The 25,954-nt window shown below is 37.7% G+C and overlaps 1 protein-coding gene across 3 annotated transcripts in view; it reads left to right on the top strand.

Annotated features, from left to right (window-relative positions):
• The window catches only part of KCNT2 (potassium sodium-activated channel subfamily T member 2), a 336,723-nt gene that overhangs the window by 256,226 nt on the left and 54,543 nt on the right, over positions 1–25,954 (top strand). For 2 of the 3 annotated variants that reach the window (XM_040985195.1, XM_040985194.1), the window contains 2 exons: positions 2,000–2,172; positions 13,161–13,295. In XM_040985195.1, the coding sequence (XP_040841129.1) occupies positions 2,000–2,172; positions 13,161–13,295 (308 nt within the window). Of the gene's footprint in view, positions 1–1,999; positions 2,173–9,987; positions 10,060–13,160; positions 13,296–25,954 lie in introns of all 3 variants that reach the window. The other variant, XM_040985193.1, reaches the window with a different exon arrangement.

Below are 25,954 nucleotides of genomic sequence, written 5' to 3'. Positions count from 1 at the left end.
ATTAAGATTTATATCATGCTTTATAAGACTAAATTTGTTGGCACATAATGGCTTAATAGTTACCAAACATACAATCTGCTGGTGGAAATGCATTGATCCTTCCTTGTTCTGCAGTTTTTAAAATCTGAGGACTACTGAATTGCCTCAAACTAAAATCTTATGTTGTTGATAGGAGTGTGGGACTCTGGGGAATATGACTTGTGAAATTGCCTCAGTGTTCTGTACACAGAATCTGTGTTTCTGAGAGGGTTCCAAGTGCAAGGTGAGCAGTGCTTATATAATTCCCCTGATGAGCTTACTTGAAATTTCTGATTGGATTTCTCTGTGGGGTTGCTGCATATCATGGTCATCTCCCCTTATCACTGCCTTAGGCCCATGGTTATCCATCGGTGCCTGGTGCCTTTTGGCTTGCAAGAGCAGGAGTTCCAGCTTTGAAGAGGTGACACACTCAGTGTGTCATGTTTCCCAGCAAAGATAAGAGACATCACAGGACACTCTAATGACCAGAGAGGGAAGTCTGCTTAGGTAGATGCATGACTTACCGCTCTGAAAAAAATATTCATATTTTCTGAAAAAGATGCACAGAAACTGAGCCAAGTTTATACCTGGTGGACTATAAACCCTGCAAGGAGGGTCTGGAGCTCTACGAGAATGTACCATTCCCTCCAGAGAGAAGTCCAAGGTTGCATATCCACAGGCAGCTGGTACTGGTACCTACGTGAGTTATGCCAGCTGAGGGGTTTCCGAGTCTTCTCTGGGCCCCACACTGCATGCCAGCAAATCGTCAGTGGAAATAAACAAGCGCTAGAAAAAAGTTCAAGGATTATTCAACATAGATTATTCATGGTCTAGTTCCAGGAGACACAGGCCCAGCTACTTTTCAGGAGAGTTAGGGAATGTTTCAAAGCGTTCAAAATATAGTCAGAATTTCTGAAAAATTCAATGATAGCAGATTTTCCTTTATCATTATTCAGTGGATGCCCATTGGCTTGGAGAGAAGAGGCAGGCTTCAGGTAAGCAAATTTCTCACGGGTTGGAGACTTCTTTTTAAGTTAGAGACTATCCTCAGTCAATATTTGCTTGGATCAGGCCTTCTGCTGATACTCTCTTACCCATTTTTTGCAATTATTCTTGTTAAACATACTCTAGATCTTGCTATACTAAGTTGGAAGGCTTTCATTTTTTTTTTTCAACCTAATTTGTTTCCCCTACTGTCTTGCATTTTGAGCATTACCTTCGACTGTTCTGCAGGCAACTTTCTCGAATGCATTGCTTGTGTGATTTAAATAGTCTTCTGGGTTACGATGCTTAGTTTTAGAAGACATGCAAAAATAGGTACAGACATTATTGTTTCAACTTTTCTTGGTTATTTTAAGAGCTTCCTGTTCTTCTTCATACTTTAATTACTTTGTCTTCTTTCTTTAGGTATTTTAAACTTGTGCATTTTCTGTTCTGAATCTCATGTCAGCAGAGTTTACAGTCTTATTCAGTCTAATTATTTTGTTTATTGCTTCTGCTTACTCATGGTGCTTGTTCCCAGTCAGTGTCTGTAATTTTTATAAAGGAATCATAGCAAAGAATGTTCTAGAGGTGATGAATCCACAGAGAACCAAACAAAAACAAATCCGTGTAGATACACAAGGATGAAAGAGCAAGCTGCCAAGTAGCTTTCCATGCTTATAAATAAGCTTAGCGTAGTGTTGGTTTAGTATCTCTAATTCCAGCAAATTCTAGACTCCCAGGAAATAACCAAATACCCTTTGTATTGTTCTTGCTCTTGTCATTACTATTATTATTTTACTTAAGAGAATTTGCATTATTATTTTACTGTACCATTTATGCATTTAGAACAGGATTATTTTTTGCTTTTTGTTTTGTTTCTTTCTAAATGTGTCATTTTAGATTTTCAGTAGTGAGATGTTCCTATGTTACTCATTTTTCAGCAATTTTAGTGGGGTATAAAATGGCATTTCTTTGTATAATTTTTTTTTTTCTCTAGAGTTGCCAGCATAACTACTATGAGGACGCAAAAGCCTATGGATTCAAAAATAAACTAATTATAGTTGCAGCTGAAACAGCTGGAAATGGATTGTATAATTTTATTGTTCCTCTCAGGGCATATTATAGACCAAAGAAAGAGCTTAATCCCATAGTACTGCTGTTGGATAACCCGTAAGTACATTTTAAAATAGACAAACCACAGAAGTGTTTTCAGTCTTATATTATGTGCAAAAAGTAATTTAACTTGATGGTGGTATTTTAAATAAGACACGTTATGGTACAAGGTTCGCCGGGAGACATATTCTATGTCGTATTAAAGAAAATCACTGAGTATGGTTATGTTTCAGAATGTCTGCTTAAACAGTGTTGGAATACTATGAGAATTTTATATAAAACTATCTTGCAGATCTTTGTCTGCTCATAATATCAGGCTGTCGAAAGATTTTGACAATTTTCCTTCAAATAATCAAGTAGACTTAAAACTCTCTGCCAAACCTGGATTGTATTTGAGTCTTCCTAAGGAACTGGTAGCTATTAGAGAAGAACATGCTGATGTACTGTTGTCTTTCATACATGTGGCACCAGCACACACATGGGGCACCACTGTTAACGCATACACCTAATGCAGCAAAATTATACTTGACCATTTGCATGCATTCTGAAACATCGAATTGGTTTAGTTCTGTTAATAAGAGTACACATTTCAGATTTTTTTATTTTTACAGAATTATGTGTTTATTTGAACGCCATAATTACAAAGAGGTATCTTCCGTGTGCAGATTCATTCAAGCCTCCACAGCAGCTGAATCTCGGCCAGGCTAAAGCCAGACCCTGGAGCTCTCTCCCGGTCTCTGCATGCGCACAGGGGCCCAGACATTAGCAGGGAGCTGGATCAGAAGCAGAGCAGCCAGATTTTGAATCCCTGTTGGCTTGGGATGCCTGCTTCCCAGGGGTGCCACAATGCTGCCTGCTCCAAGTTCTTATGCAAATAGTAACAGAGGACATTGCATCCAGGTGCTAACACAATTTTATTCTAAAACTATAATAAAAATTATAATAATTAGTAGCAGGTGATTCTTAGATTATTATGCTGTTTTAGAATCCACCCACACTGCTCATTTATTCAAACATCATGCAAATTTTAGTTTAAATGAATTCAAGTTTGTTGCCTTGTCTTTGCCTTTTAACAATTTTTTTCGCAACACAGATAACTAATTTGTTATCGTTTTTAAAGTATTGGCACTGACTGCACTGTTATGACGATACTCATTACTGGCTGTTTCTGGCAGCGTCATTACAGTGATCGTTACCTTTGCAAGGTGAGCACATCTGAGATGTTTCCAGATGATGGATTTTCTGTCCTGATGACGCAGTGCCCATTTCTGCACCTTTCTGTCCTGATGACGCAGTGCCCATTTCTGCACCTTTCTGTCCTGATGACGCAGTGCCCATTTCTGCACCTTCCTGGCATAGAAGCAAAGGGGACATGGGGGATGGGGTGAGGTTGACTGGTGTGGAAATATTTTTTAAAGTGTTGCTCTTTTATAAAAAATTTTATTTTTCATGATGTAGTTCCATAGCACAGGGATATCCACTCTCCACATTATACACGCCCCCCAACACACTGTTTCTCCCACATTGTTACAATAATATAGTCCTCCAGCAACAGTTACAAGTCCATCTTTCTGTGACTTAAGAGCATCATGACATTGCAGGTATAGACAATGGTAGAAATTCTAGTATCCTATTGTCAAGACATATTTTACCAGTTTCATTGGGGGGGTGGTCCATCTTTTATTCAGGAATAGAAATACAACTTTTAAAAAAACTATCAGAGCAAAATTTAACATGGCATGTTAATAGAACACGCTTTCATGGGTTAAGCTGCCCATATTCTAAATGCTGGTTCTGGCCCAACAGCCCTGCTTCCAGTCCAGCTTCCTGCCAATGAGCCTAAGAAGGCAGCCAAAGTTGGTCAGAGTCCTGTTTCGGTGCGTTGAGACCCACTCTTTGTTCTTGTTTCCTGGTTCTTGTGGCCTGGCCTATGGTTGGTTTTTGCAATAGTTTGGAAAGTGAACCAATGGACACAAAACTCTCTGTGCTTCTCTCTATTATCTTGTTTCAAACATATGCATATCAATGTACGTATGTCTTTTTAAGAAGTGGGAGAGCAAAGTTTGGATTACAAGGTGGCTCTTACCAGAATGTATGGCCCTTGCCAGGAATTTTTAAGCAAGGCCTTCATTCTACAGCAGCCCTGGTGGGCAGCTCCCAGGGACAGAGCTGGACAGGTGCAGTAGAGACCTCCAGGTGTTATGTGTGTTGTAAAGTGCCAGGCTTGCAGACATTTGCTTCCTAAGGTGACCAAATTGATTGCCCCAGGGAAGCCCTTTTTTACCGAGCTTGGATCAACCGACTCAGTCTCAGGCCCCAGGTTACTCAGAGGAAGACAGGAAGAAATTGAGAGCAAAGAAGTGGGGACTGTCTTACCACTTCCCTCCAGTAATGATAAGAATGAAAAAAAAAATTCTTATGGTCTTTATAGTATTTTAGGATTCAATTTGTCTTAATGAAACCCCTTCCTCTCACTCTCAGTCTCTTCAGCTCTCACAGTGGAATTCCCATGGGACTCTGCTACTTTCCGGTCTGGACAAGTTACCCTATCTCACAATCCAAGTTCATTCTGTTTATCCCCCTTATTCCTTGGAACCTAGGGTGCCACCAAAGCCCAAGTCATTCCCCTTTGCAAGTACACTCTATGTAAATTTTAAAGTTCTATAAGTTTAAGTCAGTGCCCTTCTGTTTGGCTTTGAATAAACAGACTTAGAAAACCTCTGATTGCTGAAAGATTGGGTGCACCGCCTGTGAGAGGTAGTAAGTCAAGTAGTGACTTCACTGAAAAATCAAGAGAACTCTAGTTTTAATTATGGGGAAGCAGGTCAGTATTTTTGTCTACACGTAGAAGTGGCATTTATCAGAGAATATTTTATCTTAATCAAATAATATGTGGTTGTTTCATAAGCCTAGTATTTCTTTAGATCATTTAGTAAAGTTAATATTCTTTACCTACTTTCTGTTCATCATGACAAATAAGCATGTTACCTTCACTTCCCACTTGACTGCATTGGAAATGAGTTCACAGTAGAAACTGATGATTTTCCAATCAATTCAGAAATCTCAAAGATTATGATTATATAGCGAATATTTGAACATCTAAATAACTGAAATAGTTATTTTGTATATATTCTAACTCAGATACACCACTGTTTTTCAGACGAGGTAAAACAGATCCAAAGAAGTGAATGCTCTCTTCCAGGATCAATTCTAGGATGAACACCTGATTTGTGATTCCCAGTTTGTTTTTTCAACTCTTTATTACCTAGTGTAGTCTTTAATACATGAAAAAATGAAGGTTTCCAATTATATTTGGAAAAAAGAGCATAAAATACCAATAGTTGTTGTACTGACAATTCCTTCTACATTCCTATTCCTGAAGATTCTTTTGAGTGCAGGCTTTGTTTCAGTTTATTACAATAATATAATTATGTCAACTTCTTTATTTGATGTCCTCTCCAGTTAGTCAACTTCTTTGCCGGCTCACGCTGTAAAATGCTTCCTGTGCATTTCCCACAAAATGTTTCTTATATTTGTCATTGTTGTTCTGTTTCTTTGGCCAAGAATGAGTAAACACAAACTGAACACCAATGAATAGTTTCAGGAAGTTGAATGCAATCCCTAAAACAGAGCGAACAGACAAACAAGGATAATGATGTATCTGTTTGCTGTAAAATAGCTGGTATTTTTCTATTTAGGTTAAAATAGTATGAAAAATGCTTGGCCTTTTAAAATGCACTCAAGACATACATAAGTACACAGTGCTGATTTTGCTTGTATGCCCTTCCTTACTTTTTTCTTAATTCATGGGCTTGGCTCGATTTTAGATCCACATGAGCATTGCTGAAAATTGTATTTGGTGTCTGCTTTCTTGGGACTTTCTCTCAGCAACAACTTTGTCTGAAAGATCAACTAATTCAATAAAAGGAAAGTAAATAACAGATGTCATAAACACACAGTTTTAAAATATGATTTATAACACTCACACAGAAATTAGGTCAAAAGATGCATTTGCAATATCTCCAAATAGATTTCTGTGTCCCAAATGGCACTTAAATAAAAACTCAAATATAATGAAAACATCTTTCTCCTGGGACTGTCTCATTACAGCAGGTGTTAGCTCAAATTGTTTAACCATCTGTTCTGTTTAATCTGCTTTAACATCCTGACTTTCAATATTTTCATTATCACTACAACCTTAAAGGTCAACTATCCATCTAACAACATTTTCGTATGAGAGAAAAAAAGGAAACATAAAGTTGGAATATGTTACCCAAAACTATACAAAAATGAAGTATCAGAATTACTTTCTCAATGTTTAAAAAAAAATCTCATTCTTATCACCCATTTGTTAGTTCAGTCTTCCCTTCACATACAGCACAAAGTAAACTTCAATTCTGACTGTTTGAATATTAATGATAAAACATCTGCTACTTCAGGTCATTATAAGATCTAAGCTTTTGTTACTGATGAAAGCCTGAAGTTTCTGCTAGATGACTATGTTATTCTAAAAGGTAGTGCGTTTGACACGTGACAGGCAACTGGGAAACAGTCAAGAAAACAATACCGTCTCTACTTAATAGGATGAGTATATTTGCATGAAAAAACAATAAATTTCAAATTCATTTTAAGTAGTTAACTTTTATATTTTAGAAAGAAATTAACTACTTAACAGTGTAATTTCACACTATTAAGTTCTGCTCTTAAATGCATGTTACATTCATTTCTTGAACTTTAAATAAATATAATTATAGTTATTAGTTAAATTAGAAAGAAATAATGGCATTGCATTTTGCAGTTTCATGCATATTCCAAAATCATTCCATTTCTTAAAAAATGCTGTTTAATATTTGCATATAATGAGCTTTATGTGAGAGTTTTTATAATGACATAGGTTCTCCACTCCTAAATAATCAGCTCTCTCAAAACAGTTATAATTATTGCTTTATTTTATGAATATAGTCATTTACATCTGTTTGTAAATTTCAGTTACCTTTCATATTTGCTGAATTATTTTGTTTATTAGTAGTTTTGACTTGTGATGTTTTGTTGGGTTTATTCATATGTATCTGCCGCATATTTATTTTTCTGTCTGTTTATCATTTCCTTTTTGATTTGAAAGATTTCTTCATATATAAAGAAGCTTTGATTTACAAATTTCCTGAACAGTCATTTTTGACATTTCCTTCTAATGTGTTCAGTTTTGGTGCTGAACCTTACGGTTGAATTTGTCAACTTCACATTCCTTCAAATAAGCTTTCTTTATTTAGCAAGCAGATCGCAAAAGCATACTCACCATTCTATTTACTTATCACTTAATTTTCTGCATTCAACTCTTCATTTATGCTTTTTGAGATGTTATGTAATAAAGGACACCTCAGGTTTTTTTTTGTAAATGTTTTATGTTTTTATTTCATGTTTCTAAATACATAATAAAGTTTCTCATGCAAAAGTTATGCTTACCAATTGACTGATCCTAATCATAAAAATATTAGGCCAATGAAAATATTTTATATTCTTTCTGATGCTCAGTTTCTAAACAATTTGTTTTCGTAAGTTTTTTTGCCCAGTTACTGGAACAACTTATAAATGCACAATTGATTTAATCTTTCATTTCAGGTTTCCTTTGAACCACAGTTTTAAATAGTAGTAGTGGAGCCATCCTTTGCTATGCAAAATTAAATTTTGTAAACAACATGTCACAATCTTTTTAATTAAACCATTTAGAAATATATATTTACTCAGGTTGAGGGGAATTGGTTTACCTTCTAACGAAGCTAAATTCATTTACGTATGAGCTCTGTCAACCACAATGTAGACACTAAAGCAATTTCTAAGGATGTGAAGACTGCTTATCCATTGCCACGGATTTGTGGCAAAATTGCTTATGAATTGAATAAGTTATGTTTTTTTAAGCAACTAAGTGCAGTGATCAAATAGTTTTTATGTTCTCTCCCAGACATTGCAACAAAAAGCACAGGCCTTGAACTTTAATGTCAACAGAAGGGCTAATATGACTCAAAGTCCCATATTGTCCCCAGGGACCTCTACCTATTCCATAGAGGGTTCCCAACATTTCTGTTGGTTTGTTTCAACAATACTAAATATTATCACAAGATATTAGAAGAAATATGTACTCCAGTGGGCAGTGGGCAGTGGGCACAGAAGATAGCCTAAAGAAATTGAAGCCACCTGGACTGGAAAGAATGAGTAAAGTGAAAAAGGAAGGTTTTTCCAGTCCAGAAATATGTGTGTGATTCACAATGAAGAATAATGCACCCAATTCTACTACCTGGATGATTGACACTTGAAATGCTCAGTTTGACGGATTGGATTGGCATGTGTGTGACATTAAGAGCCCAGAGAATAAATAGTAGTGGAAAAAGACAAAGGTGAAGGATTTGTCAAACCTCCACAAAACCTCAGTGCTGCTCCACTCTGCCGGGACCTGCATTACCGCTGGAGAGCCTGAAGGCGTCTTTCTCAATGCTTGGAAGGTTCTTGCTGGTTCTAAGAAGCAGCACACTGCCTGTCCAGGGAGAGGCACTCCCTTGGCACCGGGGAGTGCCCTCATGAGAATAAGGTTTGTAAAAAGCAACATGTATCAGGATCTGTACTTACTATATCCCTCCTGAAATGATGATAGTATTTAATGCTAAAGAAAAGTCATCAGCAGCTATTCATGTAAATTATTGATAGTAGGAAGATATTGAATATAATAGATAACAAACAGCAAAGAATTCAATAATTAATTTCTTGAAAATTTTTTTAATAATCTGATATATTTATCAAATAAATTTCATGCTGTTTAAATGACCAAAACAAAACGAAAGCATGGGAATAAATTGTAAAAGTGCTTTTCTTCAAAAGATTTCTGTTTTAGGCTTTGCTCCATTGGATATTCTTTTTATTTAGATGGTAAAGAATAGGTTAGTGGATCACAATTAGAAGAAGGGACGAAAACGGTTGATCCAGCTTGGAAGAAGTTTCTGGAAAATTGTAGGTGCTATTAATTTCCTTAGAACAGAATTTCCCCCCCCTTTTTTTTATTATGCTGGACAAATTCCACCAGCACCCAAAGCATATATCATGCCTGAAAAAAATTTCTCCATTCCACTCCTTATGGAAGCAGATGGTTTACTTTTTCAGACTAAAATATACATTGTCATTTGGAAATCGTGTGTGAATTCTGATGGTTTTTCTTCCTTCTTTCTACAAGCTTTTTAAATTCCTTAAATAACTTAAGTATATTAAAATGATTGTTAAATAAAGATTCTGAATTTATGTTGAGTGAATACATGCATTTGTGAACTAATACATTTATGAAGATTTATGGTTGTTTCCTCAATATGTGTGCAGGATCTCAATCATAGCAGGTTTTGATCGACAATATATATTGAGCAAATCAATCAAAAGTCTAATTCGTTTCATAAAAATTCTGTTTTAATACCCATTTTGTGTATTGTGCCAGATGTATTTATCTCAGAGAATACTGCTTTGAAAAGACATTGATGTCTGTGTTTTATCATTTAAGGAAAAAACTAAACATAGTTTCTTCCTGTTACAAGTTCTCTTCTGTGAATAGCTTTTAAATTCTCCGATAAAGTTCTTTTGATCATAATTAAGAATATGAATACTGTTTTTCTGTCGAGTCAGGCTAAGTCTCTGGTTTAGAAAGCTGGAATACACCTCCTAGTCCTTTACAAGTGTGCAAGACGTGTTCTAATGAATGCTATGAAAAGGGCACTTCAGTGAATCTTGTCACTCATGTTTAGTTTCAGGAATGCGAACTAAGTGAACTTGCTTCCTTCCCCAGAAGTGCTGCCACTGTTGTGACATTGTGTTTCATTTTGTAACCCATCTGCTACTTAGGCCAGATATGCATTTTCTGGATGCAATCTGTTGGTTTCCAATGGTTTACTACATGGTGGGCTCCATTGACAAGTAGGTGACAATCTCCTTGGCACACTCGTGCAATGTCGTGGTTGTGCTGTGCCTTGTGGTCGCATGAGTGTCATTTGCCATGTCGGTATTGCAAATGTGACATATTTTGCATGGGGAGCTTATGTTCTTGTGTATGAATCTGATATTAAACTTTCTTGGCAGTTGTCTGTTGTTGGATTAAAACAAATCCTGCTGCATGTCAATTTGTCCATTTTGTCAGTTTTACGATTGTTAGTTTTGTGTCATCTGTATGAATAGCATTATCATTATTGACCTAGTGAAACAGAGAACTCATGCTTTCAATATTGTGAGGCATTGGTAGCACAACTACAGCTTCTGGGAACCTTCAGAATTGTTTAGAGGACCCATCTTATTTTTTTGCTTGTTTATTTAGATGTATTAAATGGAACATTTCCTTAAGCAATTACTTATTACAGCCACATTTCAAGGTATATGTGTATATTCTTAAATGTTTATCATTTAAAGGGTCACAAGTATAGATGTGTTACTATTGCATATACATTATGTTGAATTCATAAATAAATTTTTAATAAGAGAAAAGTAATATATATTGAAATGATATCAAATTTACTTTAAAAAAATCAGCCAGAACCTTAACAATAAAATGTTAAGCCTTGATCCATTGTCAATTTTGTGCTTACAGTTTTTCATCAGGTAGGATTGAAAATATGAAGTTTTATGTCCTTGAAAGTGTTCATTAGTTGTGAATACACTGACGGCCACTCAGAATAAGATGTACTATCCTTTAGTAAAATCAACTCCACTCTCTACGAATACAGCTTGCGTTCTGTGCTGGTGTTACTAGCAGGATCTGCTAAAATCACCACTGAAATCCTAACGTGACTTTGGAAAGACTGAAGATCATTAGATAGTGACAAAAAGGAACAGATCAAGGATGCGAATCGCCTTTCTTTTCTGGTGAACAAAGGGAGAGCGCAGAGACAAATTACAGCTTACTGTGATTGTATACAAATAAAAACCCTGAGGAAGTTCATCATAATAGGCTCTTTTGCTTGCTCAACACTTTTGTTTAGAAAGGAAAATAATCTCCTTGATCGGATTAAACAAACCCAGGCATCCCCTTACATTTACCTTGCACACTGCAGTCATTCAGGCTGTGGCTTTACTTTGCTTCCCATCCTGATTACTTTTCTTGCACCGCCATCTGGTGGCTGTCGTGTGTACAGCACTATTCCTGAAGGGAAGACTTTTCAGAAAGGTTAGTGAGAACTTAAACCATGACATGAGTTATACAAATAAGTTGATTGTCTTTCCTAAGAAAAAAAAGGTCCAATACAGCAATAATTTTTTAAAAATCAATTGATAAGAATCAGGAAAAAACTTTCCTGGCTCAGAAGTACCATCCCAACTTTATGTATTTCCTATGAATATAAATTCATTGTTAATGATAATTATTAAACTTATTTTCCCAAATTTTGAGCAAAGTATAAAAGTCATTGACTTGAGAGTGGAACTAATTGGAACATCTGGATAGAGCTAGCATTTTACAAGTTAGCACACATACTTTGTAGTAAAAATTTTGTCTCGGAATACCTGTTTCCAATTAAATATTTATTTTTCGTATCTTGGCTTTCGTCAATATAACCTTGCCTCGTCAGTTTTACCTTCCTCTCTGATAGTCTCCTTCTACATATTTATCACAGAGATTCTATTGTGAGAGACAAATAGGGAAAAGTGGCCGAAAATGATTCATTGTTTTGATGAACCCTAAGGGACCATATCCCATTTATCTCCATCTGAATCTTTCTTCTTTCAGTGTATTTTGAAAGATGCAATGACAAGTGTGGCAAATTTTCTAGATACAAGCTGGATGCAACTATTGCTTTGAATTTAAACTACGAGATACTGCATTGACAAGATGTTTGCTCCTGACCCCTCTGACCATAGGAAATGTGTCTGCAATAACATTCTCTACCCAGGGTTTTAGACATAAAACCTCTGCCACATAACAGTTTTCTTGAATCAAGCAAAAAGTTTTTTTTTTTTTCTGGACTATGCTCAGAAGCTTGTAGTCAAGGTGTTGGTAATATTCTTTTCCTTAGTAACATAGTGAGAAATTCTGCCTCCCACCTTCCCATAGGAGCAAAACAGCTCCCTCTAAAGCGACAAAGCTGACTAACCCAATAATGGCTCTCCAGTTTAAGCATCTGGAAGAAACCACCATTCTTTAGCTTTTAGCTTTTCTATATTACGGCACAAAGTGTACAGGTCAGTGAACCCCTCCATTTGTCTGCAATTTAATTGCATCTAGAACATTCTTTGATTCATTCAAGTTTAGTTTCATATCCAATTCAGTCCTCAAATTTCTAGGTTTTATGAAGTAGATATAACAAAAACATTATTTTTCCCAGTTCAGCTTTGAGGGTAACCCTTTTTGTTCTTTGGGAGAATACTAGGTAAGGCTTAGTTTGGGCGAACACAGGCTGTATTATCGCCTATGGTGATTTGTGTCCCGGTTTAGTGATGACCCCACTGTAGCAAAGAACCTAGGGTATTTAGTTACTCAAAAATTTAGGCTGGTGAAACTGTTGCTGTGCATAACAGATTCTTGTACATCTCAGGTTCTTGGCTGTGTAATCTATAGACTATAACTTGCATAAAGAAATAATAGACATTTTAAAACACTTTATGGTTGCTTATTTTTCTTTAGGTTAGACCAGTTAAATCAATACGGTAATTATTTCTTCCTTGTGTTCTTACCAAAAACAATTTAGAAACAAAATTCTTGTGTCTATGAAGTAAATGTTAACTCTTAAAAATATATTCTGATATGCTCTTTTGCCTTTAAAAAATGGGTGCTTTCAGGTTTCATTTATATAATTAGAAGTGATTAAATAGTTTTAACGTTGATATTTTGAAAATGTTGAGACCTAGTAAAATCTGAGGAGCTCCAGATCAAAAGTATATAATATTATAATTCCTGCTGAGATCTAGCTGTGCAATCTGTCAAGGTCACTCCCCATTGGGTAGGAAAGTGCAGGGGGTCATCCCACATCAGCGCTGCCTCTAGCCTGGTGAGTTCCTGAAGAACACTTTGCTCTCTTCCTTTTGTATCCAAGCCTAGATGACTTACTCAAGTGCGGTGTGACCTTTGCTGCCAACATGGTGGTTGTGGACAAAGAGAGCACCATGAGCGCCGAGGAGGACTACATGGCCGATGCCAAGACCATCGTCAACGTGCAGACACTTTTCAGGCAAGTACCCATCACGTGGGTGTGCGTTGAGCCAGGCTCACGTGCTTGAGTCTGGCTCTGTGTGAGGCATGAAGCTGGGGCACTCGCACTGACTTATTGGTTTATTTGTATTATTAAAAGAAATACGCATGTTGTACCTGATGTATGAGTGACACTGTGCACAATTTTTAAATTTTTAAAATCTGGTCAGCGACTTGTCTTTAGAATAAATAGTAAAAGTATAACTTTTCTCAGTTCAAAAATAACAAAATCTCAACATCATGTCGGTAGCAGTCAAGATTTGAAATAAGCTGTCTTTTCTGTAATTGTAACTTCTTGCCTGCCATTGGAGAAAGTTACTTGTTTATAAACTGAACAGCCCGGGTTGGGAGGTTGTCAGGCTGAGATCAGATACTTACCCATGATAGGAGCACTGTCACAGCCTGCTCTCCACTACTGCCCTGTCTTACATTAAACACCGCGACACACAATCATCTTAGGTAAGAATAAATAGTCCTGAGCAAGGAAGGCTACATGCAATAGATCAAGTCAAAATGAAGACATCTGTATCTCTTGGAAAGAATCTTTCTGAATGTCAGAAATATCCTTTCAGTTTTAGGTGTCTTTCAAAACCCTAAAAAATCGCTGAGGTAGTAAATTACACAGCTGAGCCAGTCCGTCTCAGCTCTGTGCTCTCAGCTTCCCCCCTCCTGTCTGCATAGGATCGTAAAGCAGGCGTGAGCGAGCTTCAGCATCAATGCAAACATGGGATTAAAGATGAGTTTCTTTTGTTGTAACTTTTAAAAAGGTTTTTTTTTTTTCAGAATATACATGTTCCTTGAAGTTGTAAAAGACTTAGAGGCACGTTTCCTAAATTACGTAGAAGTCAAAATCCAGGGGTGAGAACCCATGAATCTCCATTAAGATGAATGATGTGGCAAATTAGCTGCCTTTTAAAAATTCCCATGTTTTAATCGCAAGATTACTGGAAATTCAGAAATACGTAATGCCTGAGTACATGCCCAGTAGGTTTTAATTGCTTGATAAATTCCAATGATTATAATTAACAGCATTATTATTATGAATTCTCACTGCTGTGTGGCCAAGGCTTTGAGCCCTACAGCAGCCAACTGCATCTCTGAGACTCCATCAGTCAGTTTTTTTTAGCCCTCAGTACAATGCAGTAAAAATGAGTGGGAAACAATTAACCCACTTGAGGTGTTAGTATGAAGTACAGAGAGCTGGTCTGTGAAGAGCCTGCCAGCATCTGGCAGATCGCCTCTGCATTTGCACAAGAACCTCCGCTTTCAGGGGGAGGGACACACACCTTGTTAGTGTCACATGGCAGTTCACTCAGAAGGCTCCTAAGAGCTCATGCAGCCATGCTGAACAGTACTTCCCAAGAGAGTGTAGGATGTGTTGAGCGTGTGGCACATACCTAAGTCTTCCTAGAGAACTGAGGTGTACAAATATAATTCAAAGATGAAATTTGCAGCCACTAAATAAAGGGAAATGATACTTTTTTGATTTTATGCTTAGTGAAAACTATTTATAGTTTAATGAGAGGATCCTGGGATTTTGATTAATATGCCATTTAAATTTTCAAGACACTGCACCTTTGTTTCTATTATGGCCAAGTTTTTATTGATTTGAATTTTATTGTATGTTCTCAGAAAGAGTTTTGTGATTTCAGGATAATGAATACCTAGCTTGCCGGGATGTTCAAAAGCTCTGATTATTTAAACATGACTGGCCTGAGTGGTTAGCTTTGAGTGCACACGTGTCGTCCTTGAGCATCGGGCCCAGCAGGTGATCGTTTCACAGTGGATGGGTGGGAGGGTGAGTGAGGGAGTGACTGACTTTAGTACTAAGATGCCTGCTTCCGCAGTGCTCCGTTAAGACATGAAGTCATTTTGATGGCATTCAGATCAAGAATAGCTTTGAGCAAAATATTTCAGAAGTATCCAAATTGCAAAGTAATTATGTCTTTCCTTTCCTGTGCTCTTTGAAAATATTAGCAGCATTTTGCTTAACACAATTTTTAAGGAAATTAAAACTATATGAAACAACATTTTGAAAATTTTATTTGAAAGGCAGAAGCAGAGTGAGACAGATAGTGAGAGATCTCCAGTCTGCTGATTTGCTGCCCGTATTCTTCCAGCAGCCAAGGCTGGGACAGTCAAATGCCAGGAGATTGGGACTAAATCCCGGCCTCCCAAGGGTGGCAGGGCCCAGGATAGTTGAGTATCATATGCCGCTCCCAAGTGTGCCAATAGCAGGAAGTTGCATGGGAAGTGAAGGAGTTAGGAATCAAGTGAGTCACTCCAGTAAGCAATGTGGGCAACCAAGGTGGCACCTTAGCAACTGAGGTGAGTCGTCATCCTGTGAGAAACATTTTCATGTGATTTATTAACCCCTATGGTAAGTGTGTTGAATGTAGACTACTCTTTTGTTAGGAAAAAAAAATACCTGTTAAAGCCTGTGGTATAGGAAGTAACACCTGAATTAATAACCCTCCGATATCATGAGAAAATAGCTAAAATAAGTTGCATATCTAGTAGCACTATTTATTTTGACTCACAATCTTAGATGTTCATTGTTCAAGAGTGGGCAGGTCATGTTGACTGGCAGAATCTGGAGGGCATGGAAGGAGGCATGGGCGTGTCTAGGCCCCTCTGGTCTCTGCTGGAGTCACCAGTGCCTCATCCTGGTGATCCGGTCCACCCGCTCGCTTACCAAAGGTTCCACAAGTGAACACGATGATGGGTGCTGTTAACTTTCGGCTTTGGAATCTAAAGGCCTGCCTGTTCACAACATAGCACCGCTGACATAGAGAAGGGCAAATCCATGCCAGTCTGAGAATCCCATCTTTTGATACAGTCTGTTGTGGTTCCTGAAATACGGTGGATTTTTGTCAGTTCCCATTCTGCCATAATCGTCGGGCGTGTAGATAAGTCTGCTTTCACAGTTATTGCTTCAAGCCGGAACTGTGAATAGTTTTGACTTACACACTCTCTAATTCTCACCTTCAACTTTCTGATTGTCTTGGAGCTCATCCTTAGGGAACTAAATTCTTACCTATTGATCATGTGAGGCAGAATAGATTCTCTGAAGTATCTTTGCCTATCTTCATATCTTGATAAATGCCACTAATTTCATCCATGGAGACAGCTGGTTACTTGTTAAGGTATGTGATTTTGATAGAAATAAGAAAAATAACAGTTCCATATGAACTGTATGATTAAAAAAAAAAAAAAGACTAACATGAGCCTGGCTCAGTGAAGTGGGATGCAGATGCCTGGGCATTTCCCTAAAGCCTGCAGTTTGTGTAAGTCATGTCGTTTATTTTGGAGTACTTTAAAGTAGGTTACAAACATCATGGGAATCATTCCCTTGTAATGGATGCAGTTTGGAATTTAAACCAGAAGATTTCTAAAATCTAAAGTCCTGTTATAACCTAACCAATCTGAATGTGTTCCTGATATGGCGTCCAGTTGCTGAGCAATGTGTTTGAAATAATTAAATGTGATGATCTTGTAGTATCCTCAGAGGTGTGTCTGACACATCACGGACAAATGATAAATGGTGGGATATTATTAGAACGTTGAAAACCAATACTATGCTTGTTGTATTAACTAAATTACTAGTGCAAGAGATTAGAAGTAACTGTTTTTTTGGTTGGTTTGTCGTTGCTAGAAAAAATTCCTATTTTCTGACTTACTTACAATCAGTAACATTAGACAAAAGATTATTGTATCTTGTTATTGCATATGATGTAATGCTATAGTTTATTTCCAAACAAACTTTTACCAAATTCTGTTGACATGTGCCCAAGGGGACTTGAAACTTTGAAGTGAGGGTCTCCGGCACAACAATTTGCTAAGCAGTGCATAAATAATTTACAGATGAAAAGAAAAAGCAGCTGTCCACTTTCAAATTAGTATTTATCTTGCTCAGTTTTGCCTTTCTCTCCTTTTAGCCCTGCTAGTATTTACTGCATATGCATGGGTGGTCTTATGTTGAGTGCATATATACTTATTACTGCTATATCTTCTTATTAAATCTACCTTTTCATCAATATAAAATATCTTCTTGTCTCAGTCTATTTTACCTAAAATGGTGATAGCTGCACTTACTTGGTTTTGGTTAGCGTTTGGTATGTTTTTCTAGCCGTTTGCTATCAGTCTATGTACATCTTTTTGAAGTAAGTTTCTTGTTGGCAGTAAATAGTGAATTCATGTTTGTTTGTATTTTATCCATTCAGCTAATCTAAATATTTTGGCTGGAGAAGGTAATCCATTCATGTTCAAGATTAGTATTGATAAATAACAACTCATCTGTTATTTTGCTGATCACTTACTGATTGTATGTGCATTCCTAATGAATTCAGTACTGTCATATGTCATCATAATATGTACTTCTAAGGTAAGAGTCCCTTCAGAAGTTCTTGGAAATCTGGCTTAGTGGTGATGTATTCTCTTGATTTTTGATTATCTGGAAAATGTCTTACTTGTTGCTTATCTCCAAGGTGTAACTTCACTGGAAATGCTATTCTTGGTTGGAAGTACTCGGACGACCTTGGCTCTGACATGCACTGTCTTTTGGCCTCTAGGGTTTCTGCTGAGAAGTTTGGTGTTAGTGTGTAGGTAACTGGGTACTTTCCTTTTACTCTCTTGGAATCCTCTCCTGGTCCCTTGTTTTCAGCAATTTGGCTGCAGTATTCCTGACAGAAGATCTGTTTTGCTTGTCTGCATAGATTCTTCGAGCTTCTTATATCTAGATATTCATATCTATCTAAGGGCCTGGGAAGCTTTCAACGATTATTTTGTGCCGCAAATTCTTGGTGCCTTTTCTTCATTTTCTCTTTTTGGGTTACCTATAGTGGAAACATGTCATCATGTAATGGTATCCCATACTTCATGCAGACTTTCTTTATTATTTTATATGGTTTATTTTTGTCTAACTGGGTTATTTCAGAAGCCTTGTTCTTGAGGACAATAACTTGTACCACTTGGCAAATTCTGCTGTTAATGATGTTTATCGTATTTTTTGTTTCACTGATTTAAGTTTTCATCTTCAAAATGTCTGTTGGGTTCTTCCTAATGATTTCTATCTCCTTAGTGAATTTTTTTTTCATGCTACAAATATTTTCCTCATTTCTTAAGCTACCTGCATCTTCACCCATTATGTTGGATTTCTTTACCATCCTTATTTTCATTTCTGTTTCTGACATTTCATAGATTTGCTTTAGATCAGGATTCATTGGGGAGAATAACTGTATTCTTTTGGAGGTGTTGTTCCAACTTGTTTGTCTTTCTCATATCCCTTCGTTGACATCTGTGTATCTGTTGTAATAGCCCCTTCTTCCTTACGGAGTAGGCTTTGTTGAAAAATACTTTATGGTTTAAATGGAATGTAGGGTCTCATCTCAGATATGTAATCTCTGACTGTGTGTGTGTGAAAGAGAGAGAGGAAGAGAGAAAGAGAGAGATCTAGTTTGTTGCAGTTTATAGAGATGGAAGTGTAATTTCAAGGTACATGTGTGCTTTCTTGGTTGTGCATCTTCAGTTCCCTTTAAGTTGGGTGACAGTTACAGCAGGAATTGTGATCAAATGGGCCTCATTCTTGATGCTTAGAGGCACAAAAGGCACAAAAGGATTGTCGTCTTGCTTCACTTGTCTGGAGTTTGTGTGTGATGCTTTTGGGAGCTTCCAAATTTCCTGCTGGGCATGTACAACTGGTGCTTGGCTTTCAGCACCAAAAATCCTATTCCTGGAACTGAGGGAAATTTCACCTCCAGGTCTGGGTGACTACAGGAATACAGATATTTGGCATGAGCTGGTATGGATCTGGAAAGATGGAACATGGGTAGGTTTTCTTTCGGTCCTACCAGGTAGATTTCAGTGAGTTTGACAAAGTTATGATTGATTGCACAGTCCTGACAATGTGGGGCCCAATGTGGTCATTTCCAAGATATCCTAATTCTCATACAGCATGAGTGGGTGTTGCTGGAGTTCATGCCTGTAACTCCCAGCACCACAAGCTGGGAGAAGCAGAGACAGCATCCACAAGGATAACCTGAACTTTGGTGTGGGTTGCTACAGGTTCTAGCTCCAAGAAGCTGAGAAAACCCCCATGTGTCATGTAGCGTTAATGAGTGTGACTCCAGGGCTGTTACCAGAGCCTGTGCAATTGCAGAGTGCAGGAGATCTGTCCTCCACCACATAAACTACCTTCGCTTTGGCTCTGTTCTGGAAACAGCATGGCCACTGGCTGTCTGCAGAGTTAAGTCCATTTCCAGCCATGACTTACCATATTCAGCTGTGTCCGGTGCTTTAGAGGAGGAGGGGTGGAAAGGGAGGCCTCCCCACCCAAAGCAAAGCAGCTGCTCAGACCCCAGTCATCTCCATAGGCCAGACATGAGTCAGTATAGAACTGTGAAATCCTCTCACAGATACGGGCACCGGAGGCTGGGAAGCCATGGTAACTTCCTCGTACCTCTTACCAGGAAGATGGCATCTCCCAGCTGTGTACCAGCTGCACAAAAACGGGGTGTGGATGGTGGTATAGTATGATGTATACGCTGTTGTAAACTTCCAAAAAGTGAACTAATCTGTCTACTGATGTGCATCACAAGTGGGTATTATTTTCAGACACATCACATAGTGTTAAGTGACAGTGTCAGGATTCTTAAAAACCCTTTTTTTAAAGAGATTACCCATTCACTGGTTCCTTCCTCAGATGGCCATGATGGTCAGGTCTTGGTCAGGCAAACCTGGAGGCACAAGCCAGGAGCTTCATCTGGGTGTCTCCATGTGTTTGAGTTGGCAGGGACACTTGGATAATCTGCTTTTCGGAGGCTGTTAGCAGGAATTTGGATCAGGTATGGAGCAGCCAGTGTAAGCACTAGCACTCACCAGAGGCAGTGGGTTTATCTATTGTGTCACAATGCTATTCCCAGTGCCCAGATTTTGAGTGACCTCCCAGTCTCAGTGCCTGATTCTTGGGTACAAGAGATCAGAGGTCCGCCCAGCACCTTACTGTGGGTGCTGCATATGGACTCCACCCTTGGGTTTGTGAATAACAAATATTGTATCTGTGGCTCCCTTCCTATAGAACTTAGCTCTAAGGACCTGTGACAGTTACTCTCATGCAACCATGTGTAAGGACCATTGCTTTGTAAACTCTTGGCTTTAGTTAATTTGTTTGGGATTGACACCAATGACTCCATCCTGCTATTTACTCCTTCCTTATGAACAATAGCCTATGTAACTAGATTTTGTTTGTCCCTAATGGAAAGCTTGGATGTGGCCTGCTTATTGATCCACAGTTTCGTGTTAGCAGGAAAGTTTTGAATGTTCATGTGTCTGTGTCAGTAACCATTTCTGCTGCATTTGAACAACAAATGGGTTTTAGAGGGAGTTAATCTTGTGCTGACTTTACCTGGAGCCCAATGTTAAACTTAGTACTGTCTGTTCTGCAGGCATGAGTCATCACCTCAAAATGTCAGGCCATTATTATCTTGTTGGAAATTGTACTTTTGTCTAATTCTTACAGGATATTAAAAAAAAGCTCAAAAAGAAAAAATATGTAACAAAGTCAACAAGAATATAACAGGCTGAGTTTGCCAATAAAGGAGTTGTTGGTCATATGATAATGCCAGGTCTGGAGAACTCTCGAAGTAATGAAACCCATAAATAATGACTTAAGTTGCAATTGAAATTGGGTATATTATAGTATATTTGCATTAAATATAACGACAAAAGTGACTATCATATAGTAGTCTTATATTTGGAAAACACACCAAATTAATAAATCAATCCAAGGCAGGTTTAGACTTTTAAATAAAAACTCTGATTCTTTATCAGAAATGTGAAGACATAGAAAGATGTGGCAACTTCATTTATTCAGGGCAAGGTTGGTAAGCCTTTAGTACAAGCATTTTCTGCGTAATTGTTAGATATGCCAGTGTTTCCAACTATATCCTGCTCTGAGGAAAACAATTTCTGATTGAACTCATGCAAAAGAACACATTACCACAAGCCGGAAAAATCCTGATAAATGTATGTAGTTATAGAGAAACAACATAAAGAACAAAAGGCAAACTCTTAGAATTTCACCAAAACATTGTGCAATATATAAGTAACAGGCAGAAATTTTCATAAACTTTGAAATGCATCACTCATTTATTAGTTTAATAATTTAAACATGATATAAAATTCCACAGATTTCATTAATTCATTTACCCTCATGAAACTGATTCTTTTTGTTCTCTGTTAATGGATTTATGGATTTTCCAGTTTGTTTTTTTTAAGTACAGATTTCTGGAAATTCTTATCCAGCCCTTTGATCTTAAAGTAGTCAGAAACGTTTTTCCATGTGACTGCAGATGTTTTCAGAAGAGAATCAGAACTGTCAATGACAAAGGCATGATATAGTCTTGGTTGAAACAGTGCAACTCAGCAATTGCCATAGACATGCAGATACGTTAATTGTGCACCTTATTTTAGAAAGCCCTTGAAAGGTTTCTCAGAACCTGTGTCCCTGGTAAACTTCTGGTCAGTGATGGGCAGGGCAGCCTCTCAGGTCCTTGAGTGGGCACTGGGGACATTTGCCTTACTGGGAATTACCTCGTGGCTGCTTGCAGGGTGACCCTCTCACCTGGAGAGAAGTTCTGCTTCCACTGGCCCTGATGCTTAAAATCAGACAGGATTCAGGACACGAGTTGTGGAAGTCCTGACTCATACACCCCACTATATAATGGCAGCGGAAACAAGTCTGAGATGCTCTGGCAGGAACTGGTTCCATAACCACTGTCTTCCCCACAGGCCCCTCGGTGGGCAGGAGCTAGTGTTGGTAGCTGCTGTGTAGAACAACTGTTATCTCTCCTCTGTTTGTGTCCCTTTAAGTCCTTAAGGTCCCCCCTTGGGTTTTAAAGCCAGTGAAGATTGTGTTGATTAAATGAAGAGAAGAGCCTGTGGTCCATAGTTAGAGAGGCCTGAGAGACCTGATTAAATGGGCATGCACAAGAAAGGAAAAAAGGACTAGCAAGAAAGGCATTAAGCAAGCTGCTTAAAGCCTTAAGTTGTGACTTGAGTGTGGCAATTATTGGAAAAAATAGAATGTTATATGGAACTAGACAGCACATTGAATCTAGTGCTGCGAATCAGAGAATGTTTTGCAGAAAAATCCAATTTTTTTAACACCAAAGGTGAATGGAAAATAAGGAGACAAAGAGATGGTACAGCAATCAAAACAAATACAAGACACTATGCAAAGGAATATATCTTGTACAAGGCTCTGAAATATCCAGGATGTGGTAAGGGTACTAGGGACGAAAGGAGGAAAGGAGTGGTTCAATGTGAGTCTGAAATCTCACCCAGAAGCAGCATATGCAGTGCTGTGTAGGGTTGGTCATTATGGCTAGAATGCCGGAAATTATTGAAGGAGAGAAAAATTTTGCAAAATCAGGTAGCTGGGGGAACTGGTTTCTGGAATGAGAGAGCGGGAGTGAACAGACCAATGAATTGCATTGGCAGGATTGTAAGGGAAAGCATTGACAGACAAGTTAAAAAAACAACAAACAAGTGAATACCCATTTCAGTTATCCAAACAATCTTACTGAGGAAACAACACGTCCACATATGTGGGAATGACATAAACCCAAATACTGTAGCTGTATGTTTAAGTAAACATTTTACAGTTTATCTATAAGTATCTAAGAAGTCAGTCATCTGTGTACTGGAAAAAAGTTTTAGTATTTACATTGGCTATGCTTTTCATGGGTAAAATTCTTAAATACAGAAGATAATGTAATATTTATCATTCTTACATTTTTTGCTACTCAGACTTCCTAAGAGTATTTACCAAAGTTTAAAATACATCCATATTTGTTGTAATGTTTACTACCCATTGTGTTCCAGTTGGTGTTTTGTGTAACAAAGTGACTATGCGTCTGCATATTGGTGTGTACTCCCTGTCACCCAAAATGGTCACTTCCACTGTTCTGACAGGTCCGTAATTGTAGTGTAGGACACTAGCCCACTAACTGCTGCCTTCATTAAAATATCGTAAGTGTTTTCCATTATCTTTTTTGCTCTTATGTTGGCTTCCTTAACTTTAAAAGGCAATTGCAGGTAGTTTCAGAGTTCTCCCTTAGTGTCTGAAGCAGACTATATGGGATATTTTTCATCTCTGTATTAGTTAAAAACACTGGATGGGTAGAAATATTTTTGAGGAAATTATTATAAATTTTTATCTGTGGCTGTTTTAAACATCTCTACTTCCCATCAGTGACTCCAAACAAAGTATAGAAAAATTTCAACAACAAACTGTGTTAAAACAAAATTCTTTAGTAACAGAATCACTGTGATCCTACTTACAAGGGAAAAGAAGCTTACTATGTCACTATATTTCTAAAATCTTCTGTATTCAAAACATGTTTGGATATTAAGGCCTTCGAATAGCTTTGCAGCATTAGTATTTCAAAAATCTAGAATTGAACTGATACATAACCAAATTTGTTAATATATAATATTGCAGGTGAACACAAATAATAGAGACATAAATTCACTGCAACAATATTTCATTATATAAATTTTACATAGTTCCAAGTTTTCACTAGGTGGCAGGCTTAGCTAATGTATTCAATTTCTCAGTATAAAATTACATAAATGGTTTGGGCTGATGTACATAGGAAGAAATGCAGGCACGTGAGTCATGCTTTGTTGTCCTGCCTAATTTCTCTAGAAGTTGCTTAAGCACAATAAATGAAATCAAGCAGGTGTCATTCACTCTAACACTTATGTCCCCAGCTACATACACTAGGCATGTGTGTATTTCTGTTTGATATAATGTTTAGAAAGATTGCAAAGGAACCCAAGTAATTAAAAATGATTAATGATGATAATCATGTATGTAAAAGGTAAACACTACATAGTTTCAGAGAAAGGAGATGTTCTCCCAAATTAAGTGACTTGTTATGGGCTTGTGGCTGTTTTCCCTACAAATTCCTTCTCTTGTTATCTGTCTCATCACTGCCCTAGATGCTTCTCACAAACTATCTATTTACTAGTGTTTAAAATATACTTAATTTAGGAGCATTTAGTAACCCATGGTTTAATGGAATCCATGAAAAAATAAACAGCCTGATAATTTGTGAATTATTGTTGTTTTCTCTATTAATTTGTGGTGTGTTCTTAAGTGCAGGAATTTCACTTTATACATCTTCAATTGTCCTTGAATCTAGAACTTCCTAAAAGTAAATGCTTTGATCAGTTGATAAGTTAAATACTAAACACTGCCCTGAAGGTATGCAAATAAACACGAAGTTGTGTCCAAGCAATCACTATTTAAGCATTGCATAGGGAGGCACAGTTTCCAGAATGTTGCGTTTTTAAAACAGAGTTGGCTTTTAACACAGGAAGCAGAGACACGTTGCTGAATATTCTAATGACTTACTGCCTCATTTGTTTCTTCTTGGTTTTCTTCCAATGGTCTGCCTATTTCTTTAATATAAGTCAACAGAAGTCTACCTTGCAATGTCACCTGGAATATGTTATTTTAGTGCTCTTTGGCTCAGTTTTCACGTCTATAAACTAATAATGGTAGCTAAGTCAGGGAAGAGTTTCGAGACGTGAAGAGGAAAGATGGCCCTCTTGTTTTCTAACTGAAGTTGGAATCTGTTGAGATCCTGAGAGTTCAGATCAATAGAGACCATAACATCAGACAGGAGGTTGTGACTAAGCTTTTATAGGGATCGTGGCTTCTTCAATCTATCGTGAAAAACAATGGTCAGAGACCATGCTGGGCAACCAGGCTTGCTATAGCACAGGGCCTACTGTGTGGCCTTGCATCAACCAGTTTGAAGATTGTACAGGGATGGCATCAGGACTGAGCCTCAGGTCTCTGCTGGAAGCACTAAGCAAGGAGACTCCCGCATAACTACGGGGAATTTACCTGAGTGATTGCAGAGGAATGGGCAGGTGTTGCAGCAGATAAAATGCAGCTTGGTCCATCCAGATCCGAAATTGAAGTGTTTGAGTGCCAGTGTCTGTTCCAGCTTCTGATTCCAGATTCCTGCTAACGTACCTCCCGGAAGAGCAGCAGATAGTGGCTGTCTGGGAAACTGCTGGAATGGCTTCCTGCCCTCTGACTTCGGCCTGATGCAGCAGCTCTGGCTGTTACAGGCTTTAAGGGAAGGAAATAGAAACTTGATCTTTCTGTCTCTCTCTGTCCCTCTACCTTTCAAATCAATAATGAAATACCTACATAGCCTAAAATTAAATGCAATATACACCTCTAAGAATGGTCATTCATAAAGTTTAAATAGAAAAGGCAAAAAGGGAGAGCCTTAAGTCAGTTAATTTTCCTTTTAAAAATACAGAATTATAAGCCTAAGATCATTGTCTAGTTAAAGCCTTTGGGCCTTTTGTTCACAGGCCTATTTTGGAACTATTGTTTATTCGTCTGTGTTCCCTCTGTCATAGATGACTGAATGTTATTTGTGACAAATCATATGCTAATAAATATCTTTAGAGACATGGTATTTTAAAATATTTCTTAATAAATACTTTTGAAACTCCCATATGGTATGAAATGTGTCAGTTTGTGGCATTTCCTTGGTCTACCAGATGGACTTTCCTGGCCCCAAAGTCAGTTGATATTTTTTTTTCTATCAG

This window comes from Ochotona curzoniae, unplaced genomic scaffold (genome assembly GCF_017591425.1).
Source record: "Ochotona curzoniae isolate NIBS_2020 unplaced genomic scaffold, NIBS_Ocur_1.0 contig_430, whole genome shotgun sequence".
In the NCBI taxonomy this organism is placed as follows: domain Eukaryota; kingdom Metazoa; phylum Chordata; class Mammalia; order Lagomorpha; family Ochotonidae; genus Ochotona; species Ochotona curzoniae.
Note: the sequence above shows the minus strand (reverse complement) of the source record. Positions and strands in the feature narration are given on the sequence as shown.